The sequence below is a fragment of the Gossypium hirsutum genome, chromosome D06 (assembly GCF_007990345.1).
Source record: "Gossypium hirsutum isolate 1008001.06 chromosome D06, Gossypium_hirsutum_v2.1, whole genome shotgun sequence".
Classification (NCBI taxonomy): domain Eukaryota; kingdom Viridiplantae; phylum Streptophyta; class Magnoliopsida; order Malvales; family Malvaceae; genus Gossypium; species Gossypium hirsutum.
In genome coordinates, this window is record NC_053442.1 from 16,092,148 (window position 1) to 16,120,096 (window position 27,949).

Genomic DNA, 27,949 nt, shown 5'->3' on the forward strand with positions numbered 1-27,949 from the left:
TTATTTCCTTCTCTAAAAGCGGTGGTTGAACTTGCGCTGCTACTTCTCTCCATCTCTGAGCATATTGTCGGAAACTCTCATTAGGCTTCTTTTCCATGTTTTGCAATACAATTCGATCGAGTGTTATATCCATCACATGTCTATACTACTTCATAAAGGCTTGCGCCAAATCCTTCCATGAATGAATGTTGGCCCGACTTAATTGGTTGTACCATCTAGCTGCTGACCCGATCAAACTGTCCTAGAAGCAATGAATCAATAATGGATCATTGTTGATGTATCTGGTCTTTCTCCTACAGAACATAGTGATATGGGCTTTGGGGCAACTGGTCCCATTGTACTTCTCAAACTCCGGCATTTTAAATTTAGGAGGGAGCACCAGATCAGGTACCAGGCTCAAATCTTTAGCGTCCATTCCTCTATAATCGACATTTTCCATGGCTTGAAACTTCTCTTCTAACCATTTACAACGATCTTCTAATTGTTTTGGCAGGTCTACTCTTGTCTTCTCTATTTCTGCTGCGTCGTCGAGATCCGGAACCACGAGATTAATTGGATTATCCCCGGGATTGAAACCCGAACCTGTTGGGAAGTTCATCGATGCTGGGGCACCAACTTGGTATTGGGATCTAATGGTGACAGGTACCCTCTGTGGGTACACCCCTGGTTGCGTCTGGACATTAGTTGGGGCAAAACCTGGAGGGTAGGCAGGGTCTTCGTGATCATCCCCAGGATTTACCGCGGGGCTCTTCCCCTTATCGTACCCCCCAGCCGTTAACAGTTTTAATTGATTCAATAATTCTCTTTGGGATGCTTTCATATCTTGCTGCAGTTTGGCTAGTTTTTCCTGCATCTGAGCTTGCATCTGTTCTTGCAATTGCTCTAATTTCTCTAGTCTTTGATCCATTTCTTTGGTTCTCCGGCGAGTACCGTAATGATATCTAGTTGACAGATTTTCGTTGATTTCCAGGGTAACTGTCATTAATTAGAGCTCTTATTATTATTATTATTATTATTGAAACTTTAATGCATATGATAACAATGCAATGCAGATGAATGAATGCAAAGAAAATGCATTGATTCTAATTCAATTTCATTAGAAAAACTTGACTAGAAAACAAATTTCTTTACATAAAGTGGATTACATATACGGTTTTGCCTTTATGCTCAAAGCCTTAACCCTCTTAAGGAGCCAAGCTAACTCTCGACCCCGACTTGACTCCGACTCATATTTCAAACTCAGTATATCAGCCTGAACTGCTAAAGTTTGCAGATGGTCAGCCACTTCCCGCACTTGAGTCACAGCTTCGCCCATAACGTAATCTCTATCTCTAATCTAACTTTGAAGATGATGGAGTTGCTCTTGGTACTGTTCATTACGTCTTTCAAGAAATTCTACTCGTAATTTAGAATTTTGCAATGCGTCTTCAAGTTATTCTATCTTTTCCTTCAATTCTTCAATCTTGCTTAAACTTGCTCTCAGCTCGATCATAGAGTTACGACTACGGCACAAGTGAAGCGACCTTTCCAACTCAGCTATCTGGGTTTTTAATCTTGCTTCTTCATTTCGGCATTCTAACAAATTTTCCTCCAAAGCACTTTCTCGAGCTCGGGCATCTTGAAATTTCTTTTCCCACTGAACAGCTTTGGCCTTTTCTTCCTTGATCTCCTGTCGCCATTACTCTGATGTTTTACCTAAACCCGCAGTTCTCAGTGACAAACGCAGCTTCTTATAATCTGTTTTTAGACTATCTAAATCCTCTTCAGCCTTGTTCTTCCCTTTTCTCAACTTTTCAGCTTCCAACTTGTGGATATCGACATCTAGTCCTAAACGCATCTTTTCCTCTTCTAGCTGTTCTATCTTATTTTCCAATTCCAAACTTCATTTTTCAAAGTCCTGTTTGATGATCTCTAATTCTGATGGAACTACTTCCAAATGCTCCTCTATGGATCGAACACAATCTTCTCTTGGCCCTGGGATGTTATCATTAATCCTCTTACTTCGACATCCCTGATACTCGGGGGTCGTCATTGCTCCCACAGTAAATCGTTTCATCCGATGAGTCTGCCTCCAAGCATTGGTCATCTCTAGGATCTTCTTCTTGTAACCATCATCTTTATACGAAAACTCGCACTAAGCTAGTCCTTGGGTGGCAGGTACGAACTGTCTTGATCCATATTGTTTCAATACCATCAATGGCGCATAGCCAACAGCTCCCCAAATCCCAAGCAAAGGGACCCAGTCGAAATTCCCACATCGATACAAGATCTCATCGGGCACCATCCAATGAGCTTTCCATTCAACATCTTCATCTTTGAGATTTTGAAGCATCGCTATCCATCTTTCCACAGTAATGTTGTCACGTCTCGGCATGGCTGCTAATTCTTTCAATGGAGAATAATTCTTAGAGAATACTCGGTAAGAAACTTTATCCACTTTCCAGAAGTGACTGTGGAACCATACTAACAAGAGCTGTGCACATCCAATGAATCTTCCCTCCCCCGCGCTTCGGCACACACTTAAAGATCTAAATGTCTCGGCCAAAATTGCTGGAACGGGTGTGACCCTCTTGTCCAGTCGATCAAACAAATCAGTAACTGCCTCGTCTATATACCCCAATGCCTAGGGAAAATCATCAGCCCATAAATGCTCAAAGCAAAAACATTAACTTTTTTCTTCGTATCAGGGTGAGCTAAAATCAAATCACGCAGACTTCTCCAGGGAATACACTTGTTTTCCCCTTTTTGTTTGACCCGCGCTGAGACCCATTGCTCACTCATTCCCAAGATGTTCACTAGCTTCTTCACAAAAGTCGGGACATTGACGGCTTTAGAATAGACTTTATCTGCCTGAAACCTTGGGCAACGCAGTAAGGCTGTATATTCCTCTATGGTAGGCACCAAGTCTATCTCCCCAAAAGTAAAGCATCTATAAGCGGGATTCCACAATAAGTTAGTATAAAAATCAAATACAAGCAATAAATAATAAAGCACTTATTTAGGTGTCTACCAGGGGTTCGAAGTGGTTCTACCTAGGGTGGGTTCCTAAGGTCTTCTATATGTGGTTTGGCTCTAGAGATAAGGTATCCGAACCAGCAGATTCCTCGATCTTCACCCATTATAGGCTCATACAGACCGAGTTCGGTTCAGGGGAATACATTTCCCTATTGCTGCACGGAGATGAAAATCTCACGAAGACATAGGTACGGATGTATCCCGAAAGCGATCCACTATCCTGCACGGAGGTGAAAATCTCACGAAGGACTAGCTTCTCACTCCCACTTAAAGGGTGTAACCAACGGTCATGCAATGCAATGCAAAAGATACCAAAATTTAAACAAACAGAGCAATTATAAACCACAATGATGAACATTATAATGAAGAATGAAATGCAATGAAAGGATCGTAAATTTAAACCAAATTTTCAATTTTCGACAAAAAGTCAAAAAGTAATCAACTCGTGGCTTGACTCACTTGTTTTGAAAAAAAATCCGCAGCGGAGTTGCCAAGCTGTTGACACCATTTTTTTTGGGTTGAAAACGGGGTCGACTTGGGTTTTGAAAAATGAAACGAAAACGGGAGTCGCCACCAATCCTTTTTTATGAGGTGTGATTGGATCACCACGAAAAGTGGTTGTTTTTAATAAACAGTTTGATTTTATTAAAACAACAAGTTTGGTCCACGAAATCTAGAAAAATGGGTTCGGGAGTCGATTACGTACGAGGAAGGATTAGCACCCTCGTAACGCCCAGAAATTGGTACCTAGTTGATTAGCCATTGTCTTAATGTCGAAAATTGGAAAATTTAAAAATTTAAAATACGATCCTTTGTCTTAAAATGACTTGTATAAAATAGGTTGCTTATATTAAAAAAACTCCTACGATAAAAATTAAAAGGATATTCAATTATTCGAGTCAGATGAGGAAATCGCAACCCAATACGTTAGGGCACCATTTCTCAACATTCCGAACATTGAAATTGCATTGGTTGTTTTTAAGAAAATCCTCATCTCGAAAAAACAACATGTCACATCCAATGCGTTAGGACACGACATATTGAATTCCCAATAATGAGTTTTTATTTTATTTTTTTTAAAAAGTAACCTCGATTATTTAGATTCAACAAAGAAAATCGGAACCCAATACATTAGGGCTCGATTCTCTCGAAGATCCCAAATACCGAGTGTTGCTTTTATTTTGAAATTTTTGTTCTTGATAAATTCGAGTAAAATGGATGTAAAATAATGATAATGATGTCAATGTAAATAAAATGATACAAGTAAAACAATAAATAATAAAAACAATCATACGGGCAAGGTAACAAATAATTAGGAACTAAAGTAAGAAAACAAACAATAATAAACATGCAAATAAATGAGCAAAATTAACAACATGATGCAAATATAAAAATATATAAACACACATATATATATATAAATAAAACAATGAGAATATGAAAAACATGTGTATGTGTACATATTTTGGAATTATTGCACATTAAAAATTATGTAAGTGTATGCACATACATATATACATATATAATAATCATTAAATATATAAAAGTATATATGTGTAAGTATATATTAGTCATAAAATGTAAAGAATATATACAAGGTATATTTCGAAAGTATAAAGTATATGTAAGTGTATATATAGATATATAGATGCTTTTATAAATTACGAAATAGATAAAATATGAGTATTTATATGTATTAAATAAATTATATAAGATATATATATGCACTTATATAATAATAATGATAATATAATAGGAAATGTAGAAACAATAATAATAATAACATTAATAATAATAGCAATAACACAATGAACTAAATAATAATAATAAGAAAAAAGGGACTAAGTCGAAATGAAAACAAAATACTGGGCGAAAATGCAAAAATAAAAAAAAACTAAAAGGACCAAATTGTGCGCACACTGAAAGAGGGGGGACTAAAATAGTAAATAAACCAAAGCCATCAAAACGCAGCGTAGCCATAGACTAAATTGAAGCAAAAATAAAACTTTGTGGCCAAATTAAAAATAAAAGGAAATAGCGAAATAGGACCAAATTGAAGCACTCCACAAATCGGAGGGACTGCGCGCGTAAATAGCCCAAATATTAAAAACACGCGGATCCTTCGGGTCGGATCGGGTCGACACGCGGATCCCCCTTACCCAAAACGGTGCCGTTTTAAAATTAATATAAATACTAAAAAAAACCTAAAAAAATGTTTAAAAACCACTTTTCTAAAAAAACAGAGAGAAGCTCTCTCTCCCTCATTCTCTCCGGCCAAGGGGCCGGTCTAGGGCTCCAGCAAACCTCCGCCGAGGCGCCACCGCGTGTGGCAGCCGGAGGTTCAAAATGGAACCTTTCGGTTCCTTTTTGAAGCCGAAGGCCTCCTAAACACAGATCCAACACCGAATCTTGTGAAAGGTGAGCCCCAACCCCGCCAAACGAGGAGTAACTGTCCGTCTCCTCCTCCTCCGGCGCGGCACAGGTAAGGCTTTCTTCTTCTTTTATTTTTTGTTTCCCTTTATTTTTATTTATGTATGTACAAAAAAGAAGATGAAAAAACGAAAATAAAAAACGAAAAGAATAAAAAGATTCACCTTAAATCTTTTTTTTGTTTCTATATTTCTCTGCTAATATACGTTACAAAGGTCGAAAAAAAGAAAAGAAAAAAAAACCCCTTGGAATTACATATTGTTGGGTTTATAACCGATTGTGTCATCATTTCCATTACTATGATTGTCCCTTCTTTCCTCTTTGCAGGCGTTTGAAGTAGGCGGCAGTAGGTGCGGCGCAGCAGTTGGTGGCTTGCGGCGCTGGTCAGAGGCAGAGTGGGTAGCTGGCGGCATCTAGGGTTTCAGAAAATGAAACCCTAGTTAGATATTTTTTAGGGAAATTGGGTCTGGCTATTGGGCTTTGGGTTTGGGTGTAAATGGGTAAATTTGGGCTTGGTTTTGCTGGGTTAGGTCTATTAGGGGCTAAATTTGGGTTGTTGGGCTATTCGGGTTTTGTATTGTAATTGGGCCCGGGCTTTTTTAAAAATTGAGCTTGTACACCTACTATACACTTTTCCAACTGTAAGAGGTTGCTTAGGGTTTTTTTTAAATAGCTTGAGTTAAAAGCTTTAAAAAGTTAATGTTAGCTTTTATTTTCAAATGTTTTAATATAATAAAATAAATTTAAAAATTCCTTAATTAAATATCTAAAATTTATTTTCAAGTATTACAAACAATAGTCTTAAATGACTTAGGCAATTCATAAAAGGTTTTTTAGTATCTCCAAGACCTTTTGTTCTAAGCCTTTCAAAACATTGTTCAAGACAAGTATCGAGACTTAGTCTCCCAAGTCTCGATACCTCTCAAGAAAACTATAACAAAGCTTTTGAGAAAGATATAGTATCAATAATTATGTGCCAAGTCTCCACACCTAGCAATCTAGTGTCGAGACTTTGGGCTACAAGTATCGGGACTTATAAAATAGTAGCCACAGGCCTTTTAAGAGTAGCACGGTCTTGAGGTTTACTACCTAAAGTATCGAGACTTACTCCCAAGTCCCGAGACTTGCCTATAAGGTCTCGACACCTCATGTTTTCTAACGACTATTTTTCAGCCAAGTCTTTATACCTATCTTCCAAGTATTGAGATTTAACCCTATAGATTGCACTAAATGCGTGAGATAAATTCTTCCAACTGCTAACAACTCTCTCCAACAGCTCCAAATGTCCAAAATTAGTTAGAGGGTATAAATACAAGTCAAGAACATTTGAAAACATAAGAGACACATATCCAAGCATCCAATTCAAGAGAAAAGCTTCGAATTCTTTATTTCTAATTTTCGTCTTGTACATAGTCTCAAAGTTCATATTGTAAAATCTTTTATCACTCTCATTTCATTTCTTTGAGAGCTTAACTTTGGAAACAAGTACTTTTTTAGAGGTTTTATTGTTACAACCAGATTTTAGGCAGTGTCAGAAAATGCGGTTTTGGGACATTATTTCCATAAACTGAGTCAGTAAGGATGAAATATAAAGATTATCAGAGTTACTATGAAAATATAGTAAAGATTAGTTAAGTAATTTAACCAAGAAAATTGTTAATTAAAGTTTAAAACTAAATTGTAAAAGTCTAATCGCTATTGAGTTTTAATTGAAAAAATGCTGGGGGACCTAAATAGCAATTATCCAAAGGACCAAAATGGTTACTTAACCAAATTTAAATATAAGTTAGTGGAAGATGATGGTGTTTTACGTTTAGTTTAGTTTATAATTAAATTATTATATCAATTAGGGGTGAGCATTCGATCGAATCGAATCGAATCGAAAATTTTTTAGTTAATCGAGTTTTCGAATATCATTTTATCATCCTAACTTTATTTGAAGTTTTCTCGAATCGAGTCGAGTGAGATGGAATTCGAATCGAATCGAATCGAATATATTTGCTCGAGTTAAATTTTCAAAAATAATTTTGGGTCATTGTAACCACTGTCACCCATCGTAAAAAAATTTGTCCATCTTAATCAAATTTTTTATTAACTTTCATCTCCTCATAATTTATTTATTAATTTTTTATATATTGGTTAGCTTCTTTTCTTGCTTAGTTGTTTCAATTATCTTCAGATTCTTGTCACTGTGTATTTGGAATTAAAAAATATATTAAATGTAAAAATATGATTTTTTAATAAAAGTTATTTTAAAAATAAAATGTGAAATTGATACCAATATAAAATGTTAACACGAATATTTTATGGCATAATTAATAATTCAATTTTAATATAAATATTCAATATGATTAAACAATTCAATAATATAAATAATATAAAATGTGAAATTTAATTTAATAATATAAATAGTAGATATAAATAAAATTATTACTATTTATGTTTAGTGATTTTTTTTGGATAATTTTGATTTTTTATTTGAGAGTAAAGGGTGAGAAGTAAAAGTATAAGGGAAAATAAAAAGTTTTGGGGAATAAAAGTTTGAGGGAAAGTAAATAGGGGGAGTAAATTTTGGAGAGAAAATATTAAAAAAATATTGGAGGGGGGAGGGTTTGGGGTAGATGGGAGGTGGGATGGGAAGAGAATAAAAGTTTTAGGGGAAAAATGGGAGGGAGTAAAAATTTTGGGGGAAAATAAAAGGTTTTGAGGGTTTTGGGGAGTAAAATTTTAAGAAAAAGTAAATGGGAGAGTAAAATTTTGGTGGGAAATGGATTTTGGGTAGATTGGGGGGTTGAGAGGGGAGGGGAGTAAAAGTTTTTGGGGGGGGAAGTGGGAAAGAGTAAAAGTTTTGAGGGAAAAGTAAAAAGGTTTGGGAGTTTAGGGTAAAAATGTAAAATATTATAGTTTGATATTCGAATTATTCGAATTATTCGAATTATTCGAGTTATCCGAATTCGAAAACTCAACTCGATTCGAACTCGAAATTTGATAAAAAAATTCGAGTTGATTCGAATAACTCGATTAACTCGAATAACTCGATTCGTTTAACTCGAAATTCGAATTTTTTTCGATTTTTTCGAGTCGAATCGAATTTTGCTCACCCTTAATATCAATGCCTTAATTAAACATGATTAATTAAAGGTTAATTAAATTGTATATATTAGTGGATGGAAATATGTTAATTCTTGAATTTTTTTTATAGATTTATGATCATGGGAGTTTGATTTAAATAACTCATGTATCAATTTCTTCAATTGTTAAATATTTAGCAAGTTTTCATTAAAATGAAATTGATTATTTTGAGCTTGATTTGAAAAATTGGTAGTTAGTAAGCTTAGATTATGATAAGGACTAAATTATAAAGTAAGTTAAACTTGTTAGATAACTTTGTAACATTAAGGACTAAATTGAATAAATTGAAAATTTTCATGAAATTATGTTATAGATAGAAAGTATAAGGTCTTTAATGAAAGAATGCGAAATAGGATTTTAATCCAATGTTATATTTGGAAGAATATGAGTATCCCAGATATAGGGACTAAAATGAATAAAATGCAAAATATGCTTGAATTATGTGTTTGAATGTAAATTGGATATAAACTAATATTGTTTTTATAATTGACTTATCAGATATAGCTAAAGACGACATTGGGCCATCGCGAGAGAAGGGAAAGATGAGAGTTGTGGACGAGTAACAAAAATTGCGATTTGTACTTCTATAATTCAAGTTCAATACATAAATACATATACATATGCATATATACATACATGTGATTGTTGAAAACCACCTTATTGAGGTAAGCATATTATTATTTCCTAACTCGGTTTATACATTATGATATCAAATGTCAAAAATTGGATTAAGTTGAATATAGTAGAAATGAGTAAGATATGAATTGATAAATGTTATGTATGTGAATTGATGATGAGATGGTATGAGATCATGATATGTGAATCGGGTTATAATATTCAATTGGAACATTAGTTACCCTATTAACTGCTTCGGATAGAGTCAGATATAGTTGACATGTCATAGGATTAGATTGTGTACAAGTTCTACTTCTATTATATACCAATGAGTGATTAGCACATATTACTTAGGATGTTCTAATGAGTTTTGGGCGCACATTTTACTTTAAATATACCAATGAACGCTTGGTGCAAATTATACTTCGTGCGTTCCGATGAGGCACTGGGTGCCAGATTGGTGTGATGGTTGAATGATTTGTATATTTGTCCTGAGTCTGTGTTCGGTTAATCAAGGTTATAAAACATGAAACTGAAATGATGGTTGATATGAAATGTCATTTGAAAAATGGAATACTTTGTATGCATATGAAATGTGATAATTGACAGTATGTGAAAGATCATGCAAACCAATTATACGAACCTTGAGGGTCTATATGAAAATGAAATAAATCAAAAGATTCGAGAAGGAAATATGAAAATGAAATAACTTAGTGATATGCATTGGTATATAAGTGAACTGTTGCAATGATAGAGAACTTGGTGTGCTAATACTAATATGAATTTATCAATTGACATAAGGTATGCATTTTGGATACATGTGACATGAATTGAAAATTGATATTGTTGAAAACTAGTTCACGATTTTATTGTAAGCCTAACATACTATGTTGATCAGATTATTGATTTGAATCATGAAAGTACCATTGAGCTTTATCATTCAGTATACTTTTGTTTATTTTGTATGTAGGTATTAGTAGATCTTGAAGACTTAAGGAGTGATCCAACATCCAAACCGCAACTCTCGACTTAACAAAGTTGTATAGTTTCTTTATGGTTGAATATGTGGCATGTACCTAGGATTGAGTCGATTTTAAGTTGTAAGTTATCAATTTGGTGTTTTGGATATAATGGTTTGTTTGATATATGGTACAAGAGTTGTATATGATATATATATATGTATGTAAGAAGCATAAGGTTTAAAAGAATGTAAATATGTTAATGTTGATATTATAGAGTTGTTGTGATTTTATATTTAAAGATGTTATGAAAATAGTAGGTGACGTTGTGACGTCAAACCTTTAACGTCGCGAAAGAAATTGACAGAGAGTGACATCGTAACCATGGACCTCCAATGTTGCGATGTCAACCTAATGATTTTGAAATTGTTGCATTTTAGTCCTTAACTAACCTTGGTTTATCGAAAAAGCTTTCGTAAGCTCATTTAAATCCAAGATTAAATTATATAAAATGTTGCAATTATATAATGAGCTTTATAGCATGTATGAATTGGATTGAACTTGTAACACCCCAAACCCAACCCGATTCACCGGGTTCGGATTTCGAATGTTACTACACCAAAACTTAATCAATAACGAAAATAGTTTAAAATTTATCATTTCTTTAAACATGTTATTTTACACTTTAATTAGAAACTTATTGTATGAAAACAAAGGAAATAACTTAAAATAATCTTATTACAATTGACTCAATTCAAATCCTTACAAAATGGAAGTTTATTTATTATAGACTCCAAGGGCGTATTCCTAGACTACGCTACATATCCATTGTATGCATAATAGCTCACTCCGCCATCACTTTGGCGTACCCCTGGCGTTGTCCCTCCAGGAAATGTCTCCTCATAGATACCTGAAAAGCAATAACAAATCTTGTAAGTACAGAAGTACTTAGTGAGCTCATTATAACAATACCTTGAAGGATTCTTTGCAATCTTGTATAAATTACAGGGTGCCAATTATTCTACATCATTTATTTCATTGGATACCACTATAGAATACCATTCTGTTAAACTTTAGCTATCCTGCTCTTGTCATACTCCATCTTCCTTATTTATCTAACTGAGGAATCCTTCCAAACGTTTCATAAATCTCTTGTCCCATAATAATTTCTTAACAATACATACCATTAGAAACCACTTCTAATAATCATTGCGTTAACTCATACTCTTATCTCAAACAGTTGCTTACTAACATTTATCATGGGCGAATACTTATATGTTTGGCGAATACTTGCGCAGAATATAATACCATAAATTCATACTCAGACATACCTTGATTCAATACTAGACATATCCATACTGATAAATAACTACATAAAACACTCTGACGAATTCCATGTCGTGATATATTAGAATCCCATAATTCAAGATAACATTAACTCAAATTCAGAATAATTCTTGAAGAAGATACAATACCCCTCACTTTTCATATTTATAGATCATCATAACGAATACCCTTCTTAACATATAGATACATATCTCTTTTTCATGGAAACCCTTAAGACTTAGTTACTCATAACCTAGAACATATCAATACCTCATCTTAAGTTTACTTATTATAGAACTAAAAAAATTTACTCATTTTATAATAATGACAGACATTCAAATTCAAATCTTACCAGAAATTCCTGACAGTTCATGCCACATAGGCCTAACAGAGCATGCCATACAAGCATTCATATAGAATCTCGTGTTTACTATTCTGGAAGACTTCACAGAACACATTAAAGGCAAACAAACGAAATACCATACATACCATAAGTCCTTATTTCAGAATATGCCACCAAGGTGAACCATATAGAGTACACCACAAAGGCCATATATATAAAATATGCCACAAAGGCTATATACAGAGTATACCACAAAGGTGATTCATTCAAAGTAAACCACAAAGGCTAACAGGATGCTACACAGGCATCCCAAAGACGATGATTATCAATTTCCAGAATGTCATTCTTCATGTGCCAAGAATGAAGCGATAAGAATGCCTCACAAGCAGTAATAACTTCAGTAATAAAAGGGTCCAGAATACCTGACTTAAACCCGATTATGCAGCATACGAAGTGACCCGAATCACTCCTCACAATGGCTACCCAGCCAACAATCTCATTGTTCATAAAAACAACCCCATCTATATTACATTTAATCTTACCTAAATGTGGTGTACACTATCTACCATTGGCACCCATGGTCGACTGTTGGGGGAAACCCCGAGCCTCATGAACGACGCGAGTTGCCAGCCAAACATGGAGATATCCATTTGCATGTTGGTCAACGTACTCTGTTGTTTGTGTTTGTTGTTTCCAAAGTATGTAATTTCTGTGAAGCCATATACTCCATATGGTACAAAGTATTCTCCCTCAACGTGCCACTTGATGCTCTGTGAGAACCATAGTAATAAACTTCATAACTGAAAGAGAATAACTATCAATACCAATCAACATGCAAACATCCCTAGCACATGTGCAGTGAAAAAGAGCATGCTTATATCCTCGTTCGCTTGTTGACACCGAAAACATGTTGGATCAATAGAAACTTCTCAGTGAAGAAGACTACTATTACAAGAAACGACTCCTCTCATACAACGCCGAATACATTCTTCTACTTTTGGAGGCAAAGTTATAGCATATGAAAATTTGAGTATTTTCACCTTTTTATTAAATTTCATAAAATAAATAGACATATATCTTAAGAGGATAATATAGAATCTTGAGAATTTAAAAAAAAAATTAGTAAAGTATTGTGAATGAAAGGACATGAACGAAGTCAAACATTTTGAATTAGTAAAATTGAAATATATATAAATACTTTGGGTAAAACTATTTTTTTATGATAAAAATATTTAAATTTAATTATTTATTTTTTAAACATACCAAAATATAATTTCCTACTATTACTTTAGGATTCACCCTTGTGAAGGTTATATATTTTGTGGTGCTTCACGATTTAAAAGAAAGAGAAAAAAATATATGGAGAAGATAGGATAAATGCAAGTGTGAAGCCTAGAATTTTTGGTTGGGGGCTCAAGATAAAAATATAAATTATTGAGGTTAAACTTTAAAATTTTATACTAAAAGAGTTAAATTGAATTGCTAATTTTTAAGGGATCTAAAATTCCAATATAACCATGTTATCTAGGTGCTAAGGTCTTGCCCGTGACTTTAAATACGCCTTTGAAAGAAAATGTTTCTTTTTTTTTGCTGCATAATGAAATACAATTTGTCCAAATTGGACAAAAGAAATGGGAGAAAATTAGAACAACATGATTTTGAAAGTAAAACAAAAAAAATACAAATTACCTGAATTAAATTTAAATTTTTTTCTATATTTTCTTTAATCTTACTTAGTCGGAGGAGGAGTTGTAAGATGGTCTTAACAGTGTTGATGACTAAATATTGAGGGATTAAATGTTAATGCATTTTGTACCCACGTGATGGCCTGATGGTTAGGGCATTCATCGCCCTAGGTGAGGTTTGAGTTCGAGTCGTGCTAACTGCGTTTGTTTTTCAGATTTTGCCTTGTTATTGTCATTCACCAAAAAAATGTTAATGCATTGTGGGAGTGATCCAACACTGATGTGATATGCGAATTTTGAATTCTAAATGTTCAAGGATTTGAGGAAATCAATGTATTTGTCTTTGGCAATGCATCGTAGTCCTATTTATAGGTTGGATCGGGCCTTAACAAAAATTTAGGTTTGTTTGATAAGTTCGAATTAGATTCGGTTCAGAAAATGAGCCTAAAATTTTACTTAAATCCATCTCAAATAAAAATGCTAAAACCCAGGCCTAGTTTGACCCACTCGTATTATTTTTTTATATAATTTTTTTAACATAATACATCAAAAACACTAAAAACATTAAAATAAATATTCACCAACAAATTGAAAATAAAATTTTTAAAAAAATCTTTATACTTAAATAACACTAACATAGGTGAAACTTAACAAGCAAATGCCTCTAAAATAGTAACAAAATTAATAATAAAATAAGAGTTATACAATATTCGAACAATAACAATAAAATAGTAGCAACATAATAGTGAAATGACAGCAAAACAGTGAGAAAACAACAAATTTTTTTTTTGCAAGTTCAGGTTGGGCTTAGGCGAATAAATCTTACCCGAGGTCCGGCCTGTTTAGAAAACGGGCCTTTTTTTTCCAAACTCATTTTTCAAACATATAATTTTGCTCAAACCCTCCCATTTTTTGAATCGACTCGACTCATGAATAGGTCTAAAATAACTTAACTATCACATTGTATTGCAATAAAAGTGTGACAATGACTAATTTTAAGGAAACCAAACATCATAGAAAAATACATTGATCACAAGTATCACAGTGTTAGAAAGATGGTTGTTGGTGAAATAGTAAATGTTGTGAACGTAACATCTGGAGATAACTTTGCAATTTCGTTTATCAAAACTCTAATCATGTAAAGGGAATGAAAATGCAAAATATGATACATTTAGTTAGGTAGTATAAATTAAGTTCATAGCCCATGAAATTATTGGGAGCAAATGTTTATGTTAGGATTATTATGTTGTCTAAAAGTTTACTTGGAGAGATAGCTTGTCTTAGTTATTAGAGTAAGATTGATTCTCAAGATAGCGACATAGATGTGATTCTATAAATAGACAATATATTCAACTAGACTCAAGATGAATTAATTTACTTGCAATGTTTATTGTGTACTTACCTTAATCTTGAATAAAGTGAAAAACTATGTATGAATGACTTACATATTTGAAATATAAATTCACTTATAGATGGTAAAATCATAATTCAAAAGTTAATGACATTATACAATTTATAAAAGTGGAATGAAAGCATAGGCCATTTGTTTTGTTAAATCGCAAGCTCATTGGAAAAATGTTTATAAATATAGCTTTTGTAATTATAGTGGTTTGACTCTATGATTTAATAACGATGTAATTAATAGACGAAAAATTAAAATTTAATTACATGTTATTTTAGTCTACATTTTATATGTCTAAATGGTTTTTTCGCTAGCTCATAAATAATTGGAAGTTCAGTCATGATATTATAGTGATTTAATGTTATTATAGATGTATTTATGAAAAGAATATCGTCACGACACCATTAAATGTTGGAAAAAATGGATATTTTGGAAGCTTTGAGGCATATTATCGATTAGTAAATGTGGATATTCGAATCATAAAACTATGGTTTTATATTTTACTCCATGAGAACTTTACAATGGTATATCATATGCTCAAAATAGTTGAGTGATGAATGAGAAATTGATACTCAAAGTAAGTCACTTGTGAATTATGTTGAGGAAAGTAGAAAGCTAGTCACTTGTGAATTATGTTGAGAAAGTAGAAAGCTTAGTCCCACATTTGTTAGATATCAAGAGTGAAATATATTTATATATGTGAACCAACTTGGTGGTTATTGAATGACTAAATTAATACTATCTCTCATGCGTAGGGGGCACAAATCTAAACCTGTTAGGGTTGAGGGCACACCCACACGATGTGGGTAACGGGAAATATTTGTATTGGTTTGAGCATTTTTTAGCCCCTATGAATATTTAAGTAATCTGACACGGAAGATACACACTGTGATAGAAGCCATCATATTGTTGTATCCATCTTCCAGTATAATATTTTAATTTTCTATTTTCCAAATTATATATTATTGTTCTTATATATAAATATTTTATAATACTGTCATTTTACTAACATTTTTGTGCAACATTAAAAGCAACCACGGTATCAAATCCACTCTCATTAATATTTCCAAATTTTTAAGCTCACCACACAAGTAATCGCGGGAGAAGGGCTCACTCCAAGAAGAGAGACCACACTTTGCTTAAGTGTAACCTCAACTCCCTCAAATTATCACTTCGAGTATATAACTTAATTATTAAACAAAGAATATGTTAAAAAATGTTGCAAAATCACAATATGCAACATAACACAAGTATGAACTACGTCAACTGTCGAACTGTTATCGTTTCCAACTCATAAGCCAAACCCTCTTACCGCGCATTACATGTCCAATAAAAGAGGGAGGTTTGCATTGCGTGTCCAATAAACATTGGGCTGTCATTGCACATTCCCCATAACGCGCGATAACCAAACAGCTTGGGTTCAAATCATCATTGGGCTGTCATTGCACACTCCCCCTAACGCGCGTTAACCAAAACAGCTTGGGTCCAAATCATCTGATAGTTTCAACCTGTTTCTCTCTGCAGACTCGGCACTGCTACTGTTTTCGAGTTTCAATGAGTTTAAATAAAATCTAACAAAACCCCATCACCAAATTTCATTTTATACTTGTATCATACATTAAGTGCCTTTAGCGAGTCAGTGTTCTTATAGCTTCTGGTAGTTGGCTAGTTAATTGCGACCCGAGGTTTCATTGTAAACCGTTCGGTGTTGGGGCAGGGTTCTTCCTTTTTCTCCATAAAAATAGCCAAAATGAGTTAATTGGAAAATTCCCAGAACAGTACATTTTATATAATCCATGTCTTTGCTGAAGTCCCATTCAACACCCCAATTTTCTCCGGTTATCTTAACCAAACTAATCGTACGTTAGGGTTTCACATATTTTGTGTTTTCACTCTTTTTTTTTTAATACTTATCAGTCCCATTCGGTAAAGGTTTAGTCTTTTTACTCTTATTACAATCTCACAATCTACATGCATTCTCCAAAGGAGGAACAGGGTGAGCCTCTAAAACGAAGTTTCAGTGAGGCGAAGTCAGACCCACCTGATTGGATGGTTCTAGACGACAATGAAACTGCTAAGGAAGAAGACCCTTCTTCATCTTCAAAACCTAAGGACTTTAACCCCAGAGGGTTTGCCCTTTTCTCTTTTTCGTTTTTGAGTGTGGTTGTTATTTGTGTCATTCTGAGTTTTTGATTTTATTTTTGTGTTTTGTAGGTATCAATTGCAGGTATATGAGGTGGCAAAGAGAAGAAACATAATAGCATTGTTGGATACAGGTGTAGGGAAGACAATGATAGCTGTGATGCTCATAAAAGATTTTGGTCAAGCTATCGAGTCTACTGAAAGTAAAAAATTGATTATTTTCTTGGCTCCCACTGTTCATCTAGTCAATCAGGTTTGCTTTTTGATCCGCGAAAGTTTGAATTCCTCCTGGTGAGGTAATTGTAGTTAAACATTGACATTGTGTGTATATATACATATATTTGTATTTGCAGCAATTTGAATATGTAAAAGATCATACTAGTTTGGAAGTTGAACAGTATTATGGAGCTAAGGGGGTTGATGAATGGACCTTGGATTGTTGGGAGAAAGAAACAAAGGAGCATGATGTAAGTTTGCTTATTATCTAGCTTTGATAAGGCTACTTTTTAAGCTAATGCACTGAGTCTTATAAATGTTGAGTTGGATTCCATTTGGTTCTAGTACTCTCACTTTGAGAATCCTCCGCCTTAATTTTTCGTAGTTCGTACTAATGTTTTTCAATGCACTTCTAGTAAAGTTGGCATTTGGTGTTTACTTATCTTTGAAGGGCACCTTGTAGGCATTATTCCTTGATATTCTTTGAAGGCACTATACTTTGTAAATGGGTAGCAAAGCATGGGACATACTTTTTTTCTTCTGCTTCTAGCCCCTTTAGATCAACTTGTTGCTGATATGTATATCTTTATCATTGATCTTGTAGGTTCTGGTTATGACACCCCAAATTCTGTTGGATGCCTTAAGGAAGGCATTCTTGAGTCTGGAGATGGTGTCCTTAATGATAATAGACGAGTGCCACCGTGCTACTGGCAACCATCCATATGCCAAAATAATGAAGGTCAGTAATCCTGAAATCTTTTTGCAAGAATCTTGATGACTTTTTGTTTTTTGACACTAAGAATTTTGATGACTATTTAAATTATTTGGTCCTTTTTTCTGATTAAAAATGAAATGTTGTTGTGTTCTATATTTTGGTGTAGGAATTTTATCACAAATCTAATAACAAGCCAAAGATTTTTGGAATGACAGCATCACCTGTGGTTAGCAAAGGTAAGGTATTTGTATTATTGTTTTTTCATATGATATTTAAGTGTTTCCTATTCATAAGGTTTATCTAGTTGTTTATATCCCCATTTTGCTCAAGCTTTGTTCCTATTACAGAAGAGATCTAAAAGTGTGGTTGTTTTAACCATTAAGGATCAGTTTTTTAAAGAAAATGATCTTGAAGCTCCTTGGTGTTGCAGAAATACTTCACCTTTTTTTCCCCCACAAGCATATTTTGTTGCATATATACAGTAGTTCTTATGCTTTTGACTCAACTTTCTGTAGGTGTGTTGTCCAGCAATAATTGCGATGGTCAAATGTCAGAACTTGAATGTGTTTTGGATTCCTTGGTATCTTTGTATTTAGTTTTTCTGGTTACCTATATGATTGATTTGCTGGAAAAATCATATGTCGATATGAACAACATCTTGAATATGTGCTGCTGCAGATATACACTATTGAAGACAGGACAGAGATGGAAGCGTGTGTTCCTTCTGCTAAAGAAAGTTGTAGATTTTTTGATCCAGCACAATTTTCTAGCTTGGATTTGAAAGCAAAGGTAGAAGCCTCTTGGTTAAAGGTATCCACGGACTTTCATGAGTGATTCACTTGTGTGGGAATGTGTTATTTACTCTTTTCATATAGAGTTGTTGAAGGCCTTTTATTTTATTTTATTTTATTCTGGGCAGACAGATGGGTCATTGTCAAATTTGCAAAGCTCACTGCAAACTTCTTATAAAGACATGGATGATAAACTTAAGAATCTACGGAAGCGATTATCAAATGACCATGCTAAGGTTCTGCATTGCCTTGATAATCTTGGTCTCATATGTGCTTATGAGGTATGATTGTGATGTAAATTTCAATTAGAGTAATGATCTTTAAGAGGAAAAGTGTGTTCATCTCGTTTTTACATGCCATATAAAATTCAAGCTACTCTTATAACATACACAGCTTTTGATTTCTATTATTTACTTGGATGCATTTGTTGTCTAATTTAACTCTAATAGTTACATTAAAAACCAATTAACTGAGTAATGTTTGACAAAAACCCTGTACTTTATACAATCACCATAGTTTAAATAACAAATAAGGTTTCGCTGGGCTTTATGTTGTTTCTTTCTGCTATGCCTTCCTGTTTGCTGCTGATGCGATGTGCTTTATGTTACTTCTTTCATAGGCTGTTAACATTTGTCTAGAGAACATCCTTGACACCACAGAGGAATCTAAAGCATATAGAGAAAGTGTGTTGCAGTATAAAATTTCCTTGAGGAAGTCCAATGTAGAATTGGGGAGTCTCTTCCCTCGGTATGATGTGATGTACCTTTTATTGTAGTTCTTTTATCTGGTTTAAACCGTGTTTTCTAGATGTTTAAGTTTACATATCTGAAGATACATTTGTCTATCACTAATATTGTTCGCTTCTCACCTCTTCAGGTGATAAAAATTTTCTGAATTCTGGATTTGACTATTTGAAGGCAGTAGATCTTGGCTATATTTCTCCAAAACTGCATGAACTACTTCAACTGTTCCAATCATTTGGGTAATAGGAAACTTCAGTGGTTAGTGTTTGGAATATACTGACAGTGTTGACTTAAGTCTTATTTCTGTTGTTGCAGAGAAACTAGACAAGTATTGTGCCTGATTTTTGTTGAAAGAATTATTACTGCTAAAGTAATTGAAAGATTTGCAAAGAAAGTAAGCTGGTTATCACATTTCATGGTTTCATATATGACTGGAAGTAATACATCTGTTGATTCCCTGGCACCAAAAATGCAAAAGGAAACCTTGGAGTCATTTCGATCTGGGAAGGTATCTCATCTTCTATGTAATAGCTTATAAGCACTGAAATTTGGATATTTTACAGTCAATGATTAAAAGCTTCGTGTAGGTGAATCTATTGTTTACCACTGATGTGGTTGAGGAGGGAATTCATGTACCAAATTGCTGTTATGTGATACGTTTCGACCTGCCAAAGACAGTCCGGAGTTATGTACAATCTCGAGGAAGAGCTAGGCAGAACAATTCTGAATTCATTATGATGCTTGAGAGGTAGAACTGTGTTTCTTGTGTAGCATGCATTTGTTGTTTGCCTGTAGTACTTTTGTCTGTCAGAAGATATTTCGTCATGGGTGCCTCTATTTATGATATAATGGCATAGAGTCTAACTGATGTGTTGACAGGGGAAATGTGAAACAAAGAAATCAACTTTATGATATAATCAGGAGTGAGTATTCAATGACAAATTCGGCAATTAAAAGAGATCCCGATTCTGATCCATGCCTTCTTAAAGATCATACATTTGAAGAAACAAATGTTTTTATTGTGGATGCTACTGGAGCTTCAGTTACTGCAGATTCTGCTGTTAGCCTCATCCATAAATATTGTGGGAAGCTCCCCGGTGATAAGTATGCTGTTTCTTGTTATATTTTTGTTGTTTAATCTTCACTTTTCACTATGTTTGGGAGTTTGTTGATGACATATTAATGCACATTTTGTCCTCTGTTCAATGTAGGTATTACACACCAAAGCCAAATTTCCAGTTCACGTCTTCTGAAGGATTATATAAGTGTAAATTAACATTACCTGTTAATGCAGCTGTTCAAACAATAGTTGGTCCACCATCTAGGAATTCTCATTTAGCAAAGCAGCTTGTATGCTTAGAAGCATGTAAGCAGCTTCATCAAATGGGTGCCTTGGATGATCATCTCACTCCATCCATTGAAGAGCCTTCAGAAAATGCTTGTATTTCTAAAGGAAAAGATTCAGGTGCAGGTGCAGGTGCAGGTGCAGGTATATGCATAAACTTTCTAAGTATGAAATTCTTGTTTAATGATTGATTTTGCAACTCTAGTGTGTGTGTAAGAAAATTTTATAACATCCCTCTTAGTGGTTTTTGATAAGTATTGTTGACCTGAGTTCAAACTTGAACTGTATTATTTACTAAATGTATAGTACTTTCTTTCTTGTGCTCCTGGTCATCATCTGCAAAAAAGTGTGCCTTGCTACTTGCATCATTACCATTCAGGCTCTTGGTAGCAATAAAAAAAATGAAAATATTAACAATAGACTACATTTTAATTTCCAAGCATGTGCTTCTCAAGTTATGGCTAGTAGCGAGCACTAAGATTCGGTTTTGCTTTATGGACATAGTGCTGCTATGTTACTTGCATTACTGGCACAGAATTTGGCCAGCATTTTTGGGATGTGAATTTTTGTTTGGGATATTAGTTATGTCTTTGCTTGTCTTTCTATCTAGCATCATTGTTTGCATTTTTTAGTCTTGCAGAAAATAAAAAATGGTTTCATATTGCTGTTTTTCCTTCTTTCTTTTTTTGTGGTACAAAGGAACTACAAAACGGAAGGAGCTTCATGGAACAACTTGCATACAGGCATTATGTGGAAGCTGGGGAGAAAAATCTGATGATGCTGTTTTCTTTGCCTATAAATTTGACTTCAAATGCAATATCATTACTGTGGTTTATTCTGGATTTGTTCTTCTAATTGAATCAAAGCTCGCGGATGATGTGGGGAATACTGAAATGGATCTTTTCTTGATTGGTAAGATGGTTAAGGCTAGCGTTTCTTCCTGTGGGCAAGTGCGTTTGAATGCAGAACAGGTATAAATAAACCTAATGTTGTATAATTGTTCTTTTTTCCTACATGAAGTCCTTAATTTCAATTGCAATCTCATGCTCTTCTCTTCTCTTTGTTTTGTTTTTATTTTCTTCACTATAGATGATGAAAGCGAAGCGCTTTCAGGAATTTTTCTTTAATGGCTTGTTTGGGAAGTTATTTGTTGGATCAAAATCATCTGGAGCACCAAGAGAATTTCTACTTCGGGATAAAACAAGCTCCTTGTGGAGTCCATCCCACATGTATTTGCTTTTGCCCCTCGAGGATAATTCAACTGATGAATTGAGAATACACTGGCCAGGGATAACAGCTTGCACATTAGCTGTGGAATTTTTAAAAAAAAATTCTTTGTTGGGCACTGAGCAATCTGATGATGATGGAAGCAATCCATCATTGAACAGTACTGGTTCACCTGTGACATACTGCAAAGAAACCAATATAATCCGCTTTGCTAACAGTTCAGTTGATGCTAATAGTCTTAGAAATATGGTAGTATTGGCTATTCACACTGGAAGAATCTACTGCATCATTGAAGCTGTGAGTGATAAAACTGCTGAAAGTTCTTTCGCTGAAACTGTTGATACGGTCTCATCAGAGTTTGCTACCTTCTATGAATACTTCTACAAAAAGTAAGTGATAGGAATTTCCAGCTAGTTTTTATGTATTTCTGCATCACAAAGTGGTTCAAACTACAACGTTGGCTTTGATCAGGTACAATATTGTGCTGAAACATCCAGGACAGCCTTTGATGCTGTTAAAGCAGAGCCATAACCCGCACAACTTGCTTGTGAATTTTAATGATGAAGGTTTGTAAATGTTTTAGCTACATTACAATTAGGGATTATGTAGATGCAATGCCCCCATCTTGTAGCTCTGTGATCATTTTATCCAGTTCGTTATTCCCAAGACATTTTTCTAGGTGAAAGTATCTTACAGGTCCCTCAATTATAGGGGCCTCATCAAATTAGTTCCTTTACCATTAAATGGATCAATTTAGTCCTACTATTGAAATGAATCAAATAAGCCCAAATTTTAACGGTGTTAACATTTACTGTTTAAAAAATTATCATTTGTCATTTACTATTTAACAGAGTTAACATCTTTAAAGCTTTACGGTTCTTCAAATGAATTATTTTGTTTGGAGTAAAACTGCGAATGAAAAAAAAATCATGTCATTTTTTAAACAGAAAATGTTAAATATGTTAAAATTTGGGCTTATTTGATTCATTTTAATAGGACTAAATTGATCCATTTAATAGTAAAGGAACTAATTTGATGAGGTCCCTATAATTGAGGGACCTCTCAGGTGCTTTCACCCATTGTTCTACCTCCAATCCAACAAAAGTAGAAGTTCTTGATTACCAGTTATTGTGGTTTTGATTTTCAATTTCTAGCTACTTAAATAAAGTCTTAAACCTGAAATAACACTATGTACCTTATGTCCATGTGACTTCTAAATATTTTTCCAATTTCTGAGCAGGTGTATCAGCTAAGGCATCACAAGCTGGCGTGGTTAATGAAAAGCCTCGGTTTCATGTCCACATGCCCCCTGAGCTTTTACTTGTCCTTGATGTCCCAGTGAGTGTTCTAAAATCATTGTACTTACTGCCATCATTGATGCATCGGCTGGAGTCCTTAATGTTGGCCAACCAACTCAGAGAAGAGATAAACTTTTGTTCTAGCAACATTGATATTCCAAGCTCAATGGTTTTTTCTCTAAATCTCCTCTAAACTGTCTGTTTCTGAAACGATTCATTACTTTAACAATAATTTGATATCTTTTTTAAACTAATAGATCCTGGAAGCATTAACAACACTTAGATGCTGTGAAAGTTTTTCAATGGAAAGGCTGGAATTGCTTGGGGATTCAGTTCTGAAGTATGCTGTTAGCTGCCACCTCTTTCTTAGATATCCCAACAAACATGAGGGACAATTATCTGCCAGGCGTTCGTTGGCAGTTTGTAATTCAACCCTGCATAAGTTGGGAACTGACCACAAAATACAGGTGCTATTTCCTTATATTGGCTAGAATCCTTGCGTAGGCTGAGTCGCTGAGATCCATTTTTGATGGATATATATTCTTTGAGGCAACTGTTTATGCTTGTTAATAGGATATAATCATTCTTGCTGTTCATTGTGCACCAATATCTCTATGTGTATCTCCTGTATAATCTGCCTCCTCTAATTGTATAATTTTTAAAGAGATGGTTTCTGGCTATGAATGATATGTTTGCTAGTGGAATATTATTGTTCTAGCATAACAGAGAACATGACACTTGTTGCTTCGCAAAATTATTTAATGTTTGTACCATATTGAAGGATTTATAATAATATATTATGATCCTTTGTGCTCAAAAGCGGGCAACATTGGTATTTTTGCTTTATTGAGTTACATATTGTTTTCAGGTTGTGTTTAATAAGCTGGTTTAAATAAGCAGCAGCGGCAATGCATGGGCTTTTCTTTTATCCTTTCCAATTCTTGCATTATTGAAAACTGGAGTCTATAATTTAGGCACAGAAGCTGCCCATTCTGCTCAACTTCTTATTGTTTATGCCAGTTTTGGCAAATATACAAGTATTACGAACTGTTGGTTGTTACATTGGTTTTATTTTTTATATAACAGGGATACATTAGGGACAGTGCTTTTGATCCCCGTCGTTGGGTAGCTCCAGGACAACGAGTGCTTCGCCCTGTTCCTTGCAAGTGTGGTGTGGACTCTCTAGAAGTTCCTTTAGATAAAAAATTTCAGACAGAAGACCCTAAAGTTAAGGTTGGTAAATCCTGTGATAGAGGCCACCGATGGTTGTGTTCAAAAACCATATCAGATTGTGTTGAAGCTCTCATAGGAGCATACTACTTAAGTGGTGGACTTGTTGCTGCCCTTCATGTGATGAAGTGGCTCGGGATTGATGCCGAACTTGATCCCTTGGTGGTAGCTGAAGTCATTAATCAGGCATCCTTAAGAACTTATGTCCCCAATTACGAAATCCACATGATAGAGTCAAAAGTTGGCTACAATTTTTCTGTCAAGTTTTTTTTGCAGGAGGCATTGACACATGAATCTTTGCACGAGTCCTACTGTTACCAGGTAGTTATGGAGGTTCTCTATATATATTCGAGTTCTTTATTTTTCCTTCTTTCTCTCAGAAAGTTTAAGTGATTTGGAGTCCAAGAAGGAAAAGCGCATACATTGTGAATAGGATATTGATGTTAATCTTTTGTTCCTTTTTCTCCATGAAGTGGAATAAAATAGTTTTAATACTAATTATGAATAATATAAATACAACTGTAAACAGTTGCTTAGGTCAATAGATCCCATGTGAGCTCACCTTTTTACGTATTGAAAATTTTCTACAGAGGCTTGAATTTCTTGGTGATTCTGTGTTGGACTTGCTGATCACCCAGTATCTCTACAACCATCACACTAATATAGATCCGGGTGAGTTGACTGACCTGCGCTCCGCTTCGGTTAATAATGAAAATTTTGCTCAAGTTGCCGTGCGCCATGACCTTCATAAGCATCTTCAACATTGTTCAACTTTACTATCAAACCAAATAAGTGAATATGTGCAGTCCTTCACTGAATCTGATAACACCACCAGATTAGATCCCAGCATAAAAGGTCCCAAGGTATTATTAATCTTTTTTATGGTGCATAATTAGAGGTCTTTTATATGGTTCTATTGTACTCCGTTACTGTTTTCGATGCACTTTCCATGTGTACCATATGGCTTATTGAATTGAGGCGATTATTGGCCATGGGGATCAGGGATCTTGACGATATATAATCTCCACTTTCTTTGCTACAGGCTCTTGGAGACCTGGTTGAAAGTATTGTTGGGGCAATTCTGATTGATACAAACCTGAATCTTGACAAAGTCTGGAGAATTGTTGAACCGTTGTTGTCTCCAATTGTAACCCCAGATAAGCTTGAGCTGCCTCCATTCCGGGAACTGAATGAATTATGCGACTCTCTTGGATATTTTATTAAGGAAAAATGTAAAAATAAGGGGGAAGTGGTGCACGCCGAGCTTCTATTGCAGCTAGATCATGATTTGTTGGTAGGAGAGGGGTTTGATAGAAGTAGAAAAGTAGCAAAAGGAAAAGCCGCTTCTTGTCTGTTGAAGGACCTTGAGGTACGCATTCATAAAAGTTTGTCAGGACATGAGAAAGGAGTGAGTCTGGTCACATCAGCCATTTAACTTCACAATTATTCTTCACTCCCTGCCTTCCTTTGACCAATCAGAAGTTTCTTTCATTTCATATAATATAATATTAAGGTTCTACATTTATGCTTACAATTGGTGATCATATGTGTGTCTAGTCTTTGTTTCTTTAGGTGGATTTGTTGATTTGTTTGATTACCTTAGGCTTCGGTCTTTTAGATATGTAGTCATGTTCGGTTTAGGCTTTAGTCATTTAGTCATTTAGGCATATAGTCATAAATCCATCACTGCATGTTGAGAACTGATTGTTTGCGCTAACATTAGCAATGGTCCTGATACTCCATGTCAACAGAACAGAGGAATCTCCAGGAAGAAAAGGAAACATGACTGTGTGGATTCAAGTCAAACCATGGAAGATGACTCGTTAGAACCAACAATCCCTAAGAGGCAAAGGAGAGCCGAAATTCAGTTGCTTGATGAATCAAAGAAAGCATGCAGTGCTACGCCTGCCACCCCAGGTATGTAAATTGTTGGAGGATATTGACTGCAGTTTAATGAGCCAACCGAATGAGCTCAATGGTACCATATACTGAACCAAGGCCTGGTACTAGAAATAGGAAAACATGTAAAATATCATCCACAGTTAAACTTGTTATTTGTTATGTTCTTATAGTAAATGAGTGTACTCATCTAGTTCCCTTGTCTTTGGATAGTTACATGATGTCTTTGTCTAAAAAAGAAATAATATCAGAGGTAAATTAATTGGCTTTAAACGTGAATATCTTATTGGTTCCATCATGTTAGGAATTAAAACCAGATCATGTTTTTTTTCTGCTTTATGCAAACATGTCTTTGACATTTTCCTCTCTTTGGTTTCTAGTTATTGTAACAGTAAAAACGAAGAAAGGAGGGCCTAGGACCACTCTTTTTGAGCTTTGCAAGAAACTGCTGTGGCCTATGCCTAGTATCAAAGCAACAGAACACAAATCAAGGCATCTCTCTTTTTTCTCTTGCAAATATTTCATCTGCTGAAGTTTCATTTCTTGATCTGCTAGTACATTTTCAGTGTTTTGAAGCGTCACTATTACTTTCCTTTGTAGTGCTCCCATGGAAATTGGTGAAGGTCCCGAGAGGAAAAAAGGGTTTATCAGCTTTGTGTCGAAAATCATCTTGAATGTCCCAGGATACGACATTATTGAATGCACTGGAGATGCAAAAGCTGACAAAAAAAGTTCTTCAGACTCAGCAGCACTGTTTATGCTTTATGAGCTTGAACAGCGTGGGAAGCTCATCATCGAGGAAACCTTATAAGTCTACTAGCAGTTGACCATCAATGGTGTTCATTAAAGGTGATCTGCAATATCCTCACTGTCTAGTTATTAACTTTTGACTCTTGGTTTAAAATTGTAAGCGATGACTGTGAGGGCTCGTAACAAAATATCAACCATATATCATGTATGTATATATTGTCCATAATCTACCAACAAGCCATGTTAATAAATCTGCAGTTATTTCTGAATTTTATCTATTTGTCAATGTTAGGGTGAGTTTGGATTGGCGATGCGTTTATTTGCGATTAGTATAAAAACAGCAGTAGCGGTGAGATTAGATACTTTAGCGTGAGACAAAAAGTAAGCTAAACATACCGCACTGCACCCAATCGCCCATCCAAATCTACCTTTATTGTTGTATATCAATTGTAGATTTCCAAAGGGAATGTCTTTTCTGCAAATTATCTCTTTAATTCATATTTATATAAGATTGTTTGTATTTAATATATACATATCTTTTGAAAATATATAAATTAGGTATTGCTTGAAAACAAAACCTTATTTGTTTGGATACCCTGTGGAGCATAAGGCTTATAGTTTAGCGACTTCAGTCGCTGGAGCCACATGTTGAGAAAGGAATTTTAATACTAATAAAATAATTTAAA

General features: G+C 34.6%; 1 protein-coding gene across 1 annotated transcript; it reads left to right on the plus strand.

Annotated features, from left to right (window-relative positions):
* Positions 1 to 16,469: 16,469 nt before the first annotated feature.
* On the plus strand, positions 16,470 to 27,532 carry LOC107901018 (endoribonuclease Dicer homolog 3-like). Its single transcript, NM_001326896.1, is given in 27 exon segments — positions 16,470 to 17,097; positions 17,123 to 17,331; positions 17,432 to 17,516; positions 17,870 to 18,004; positions 18,147 to 18,216; positions 18,496 to 18,560; positions 18,659 to 18,790; positions 18,900 to 19,052; positions 19,391 to 19,470; positions 19,473 to 19,513; positions 19,516 to 19,518; positions 19,648 to 19,753; positions 19,830 to 20,022; positions 20,102 to 20,262; positions 20,394 to 20,618; positions 20,726 to 21,003; positions 21,559 to 21,830; positions 21,949 to 22,475; positions 22,558 to 22,652; positions 23,327 to 23,553; positions 23,642 to 23,851; positions 24,471 to 24,935; positions 25,205 to 25,477; positions 25,657 to 25,983; positions 26,366 to 26,531; positions 26,894 to 27,005; positions 27,114 to 27,532. Coding segments are annotated over 27 exon segments (4,962 nt in total). The 5' UTR covers positions 16,470 to 16,956; the 3' UTR covers positions 27,325 to 27,532.
* Positions 27,533 to 27,949: the final 417 nt, after the last annotated feature.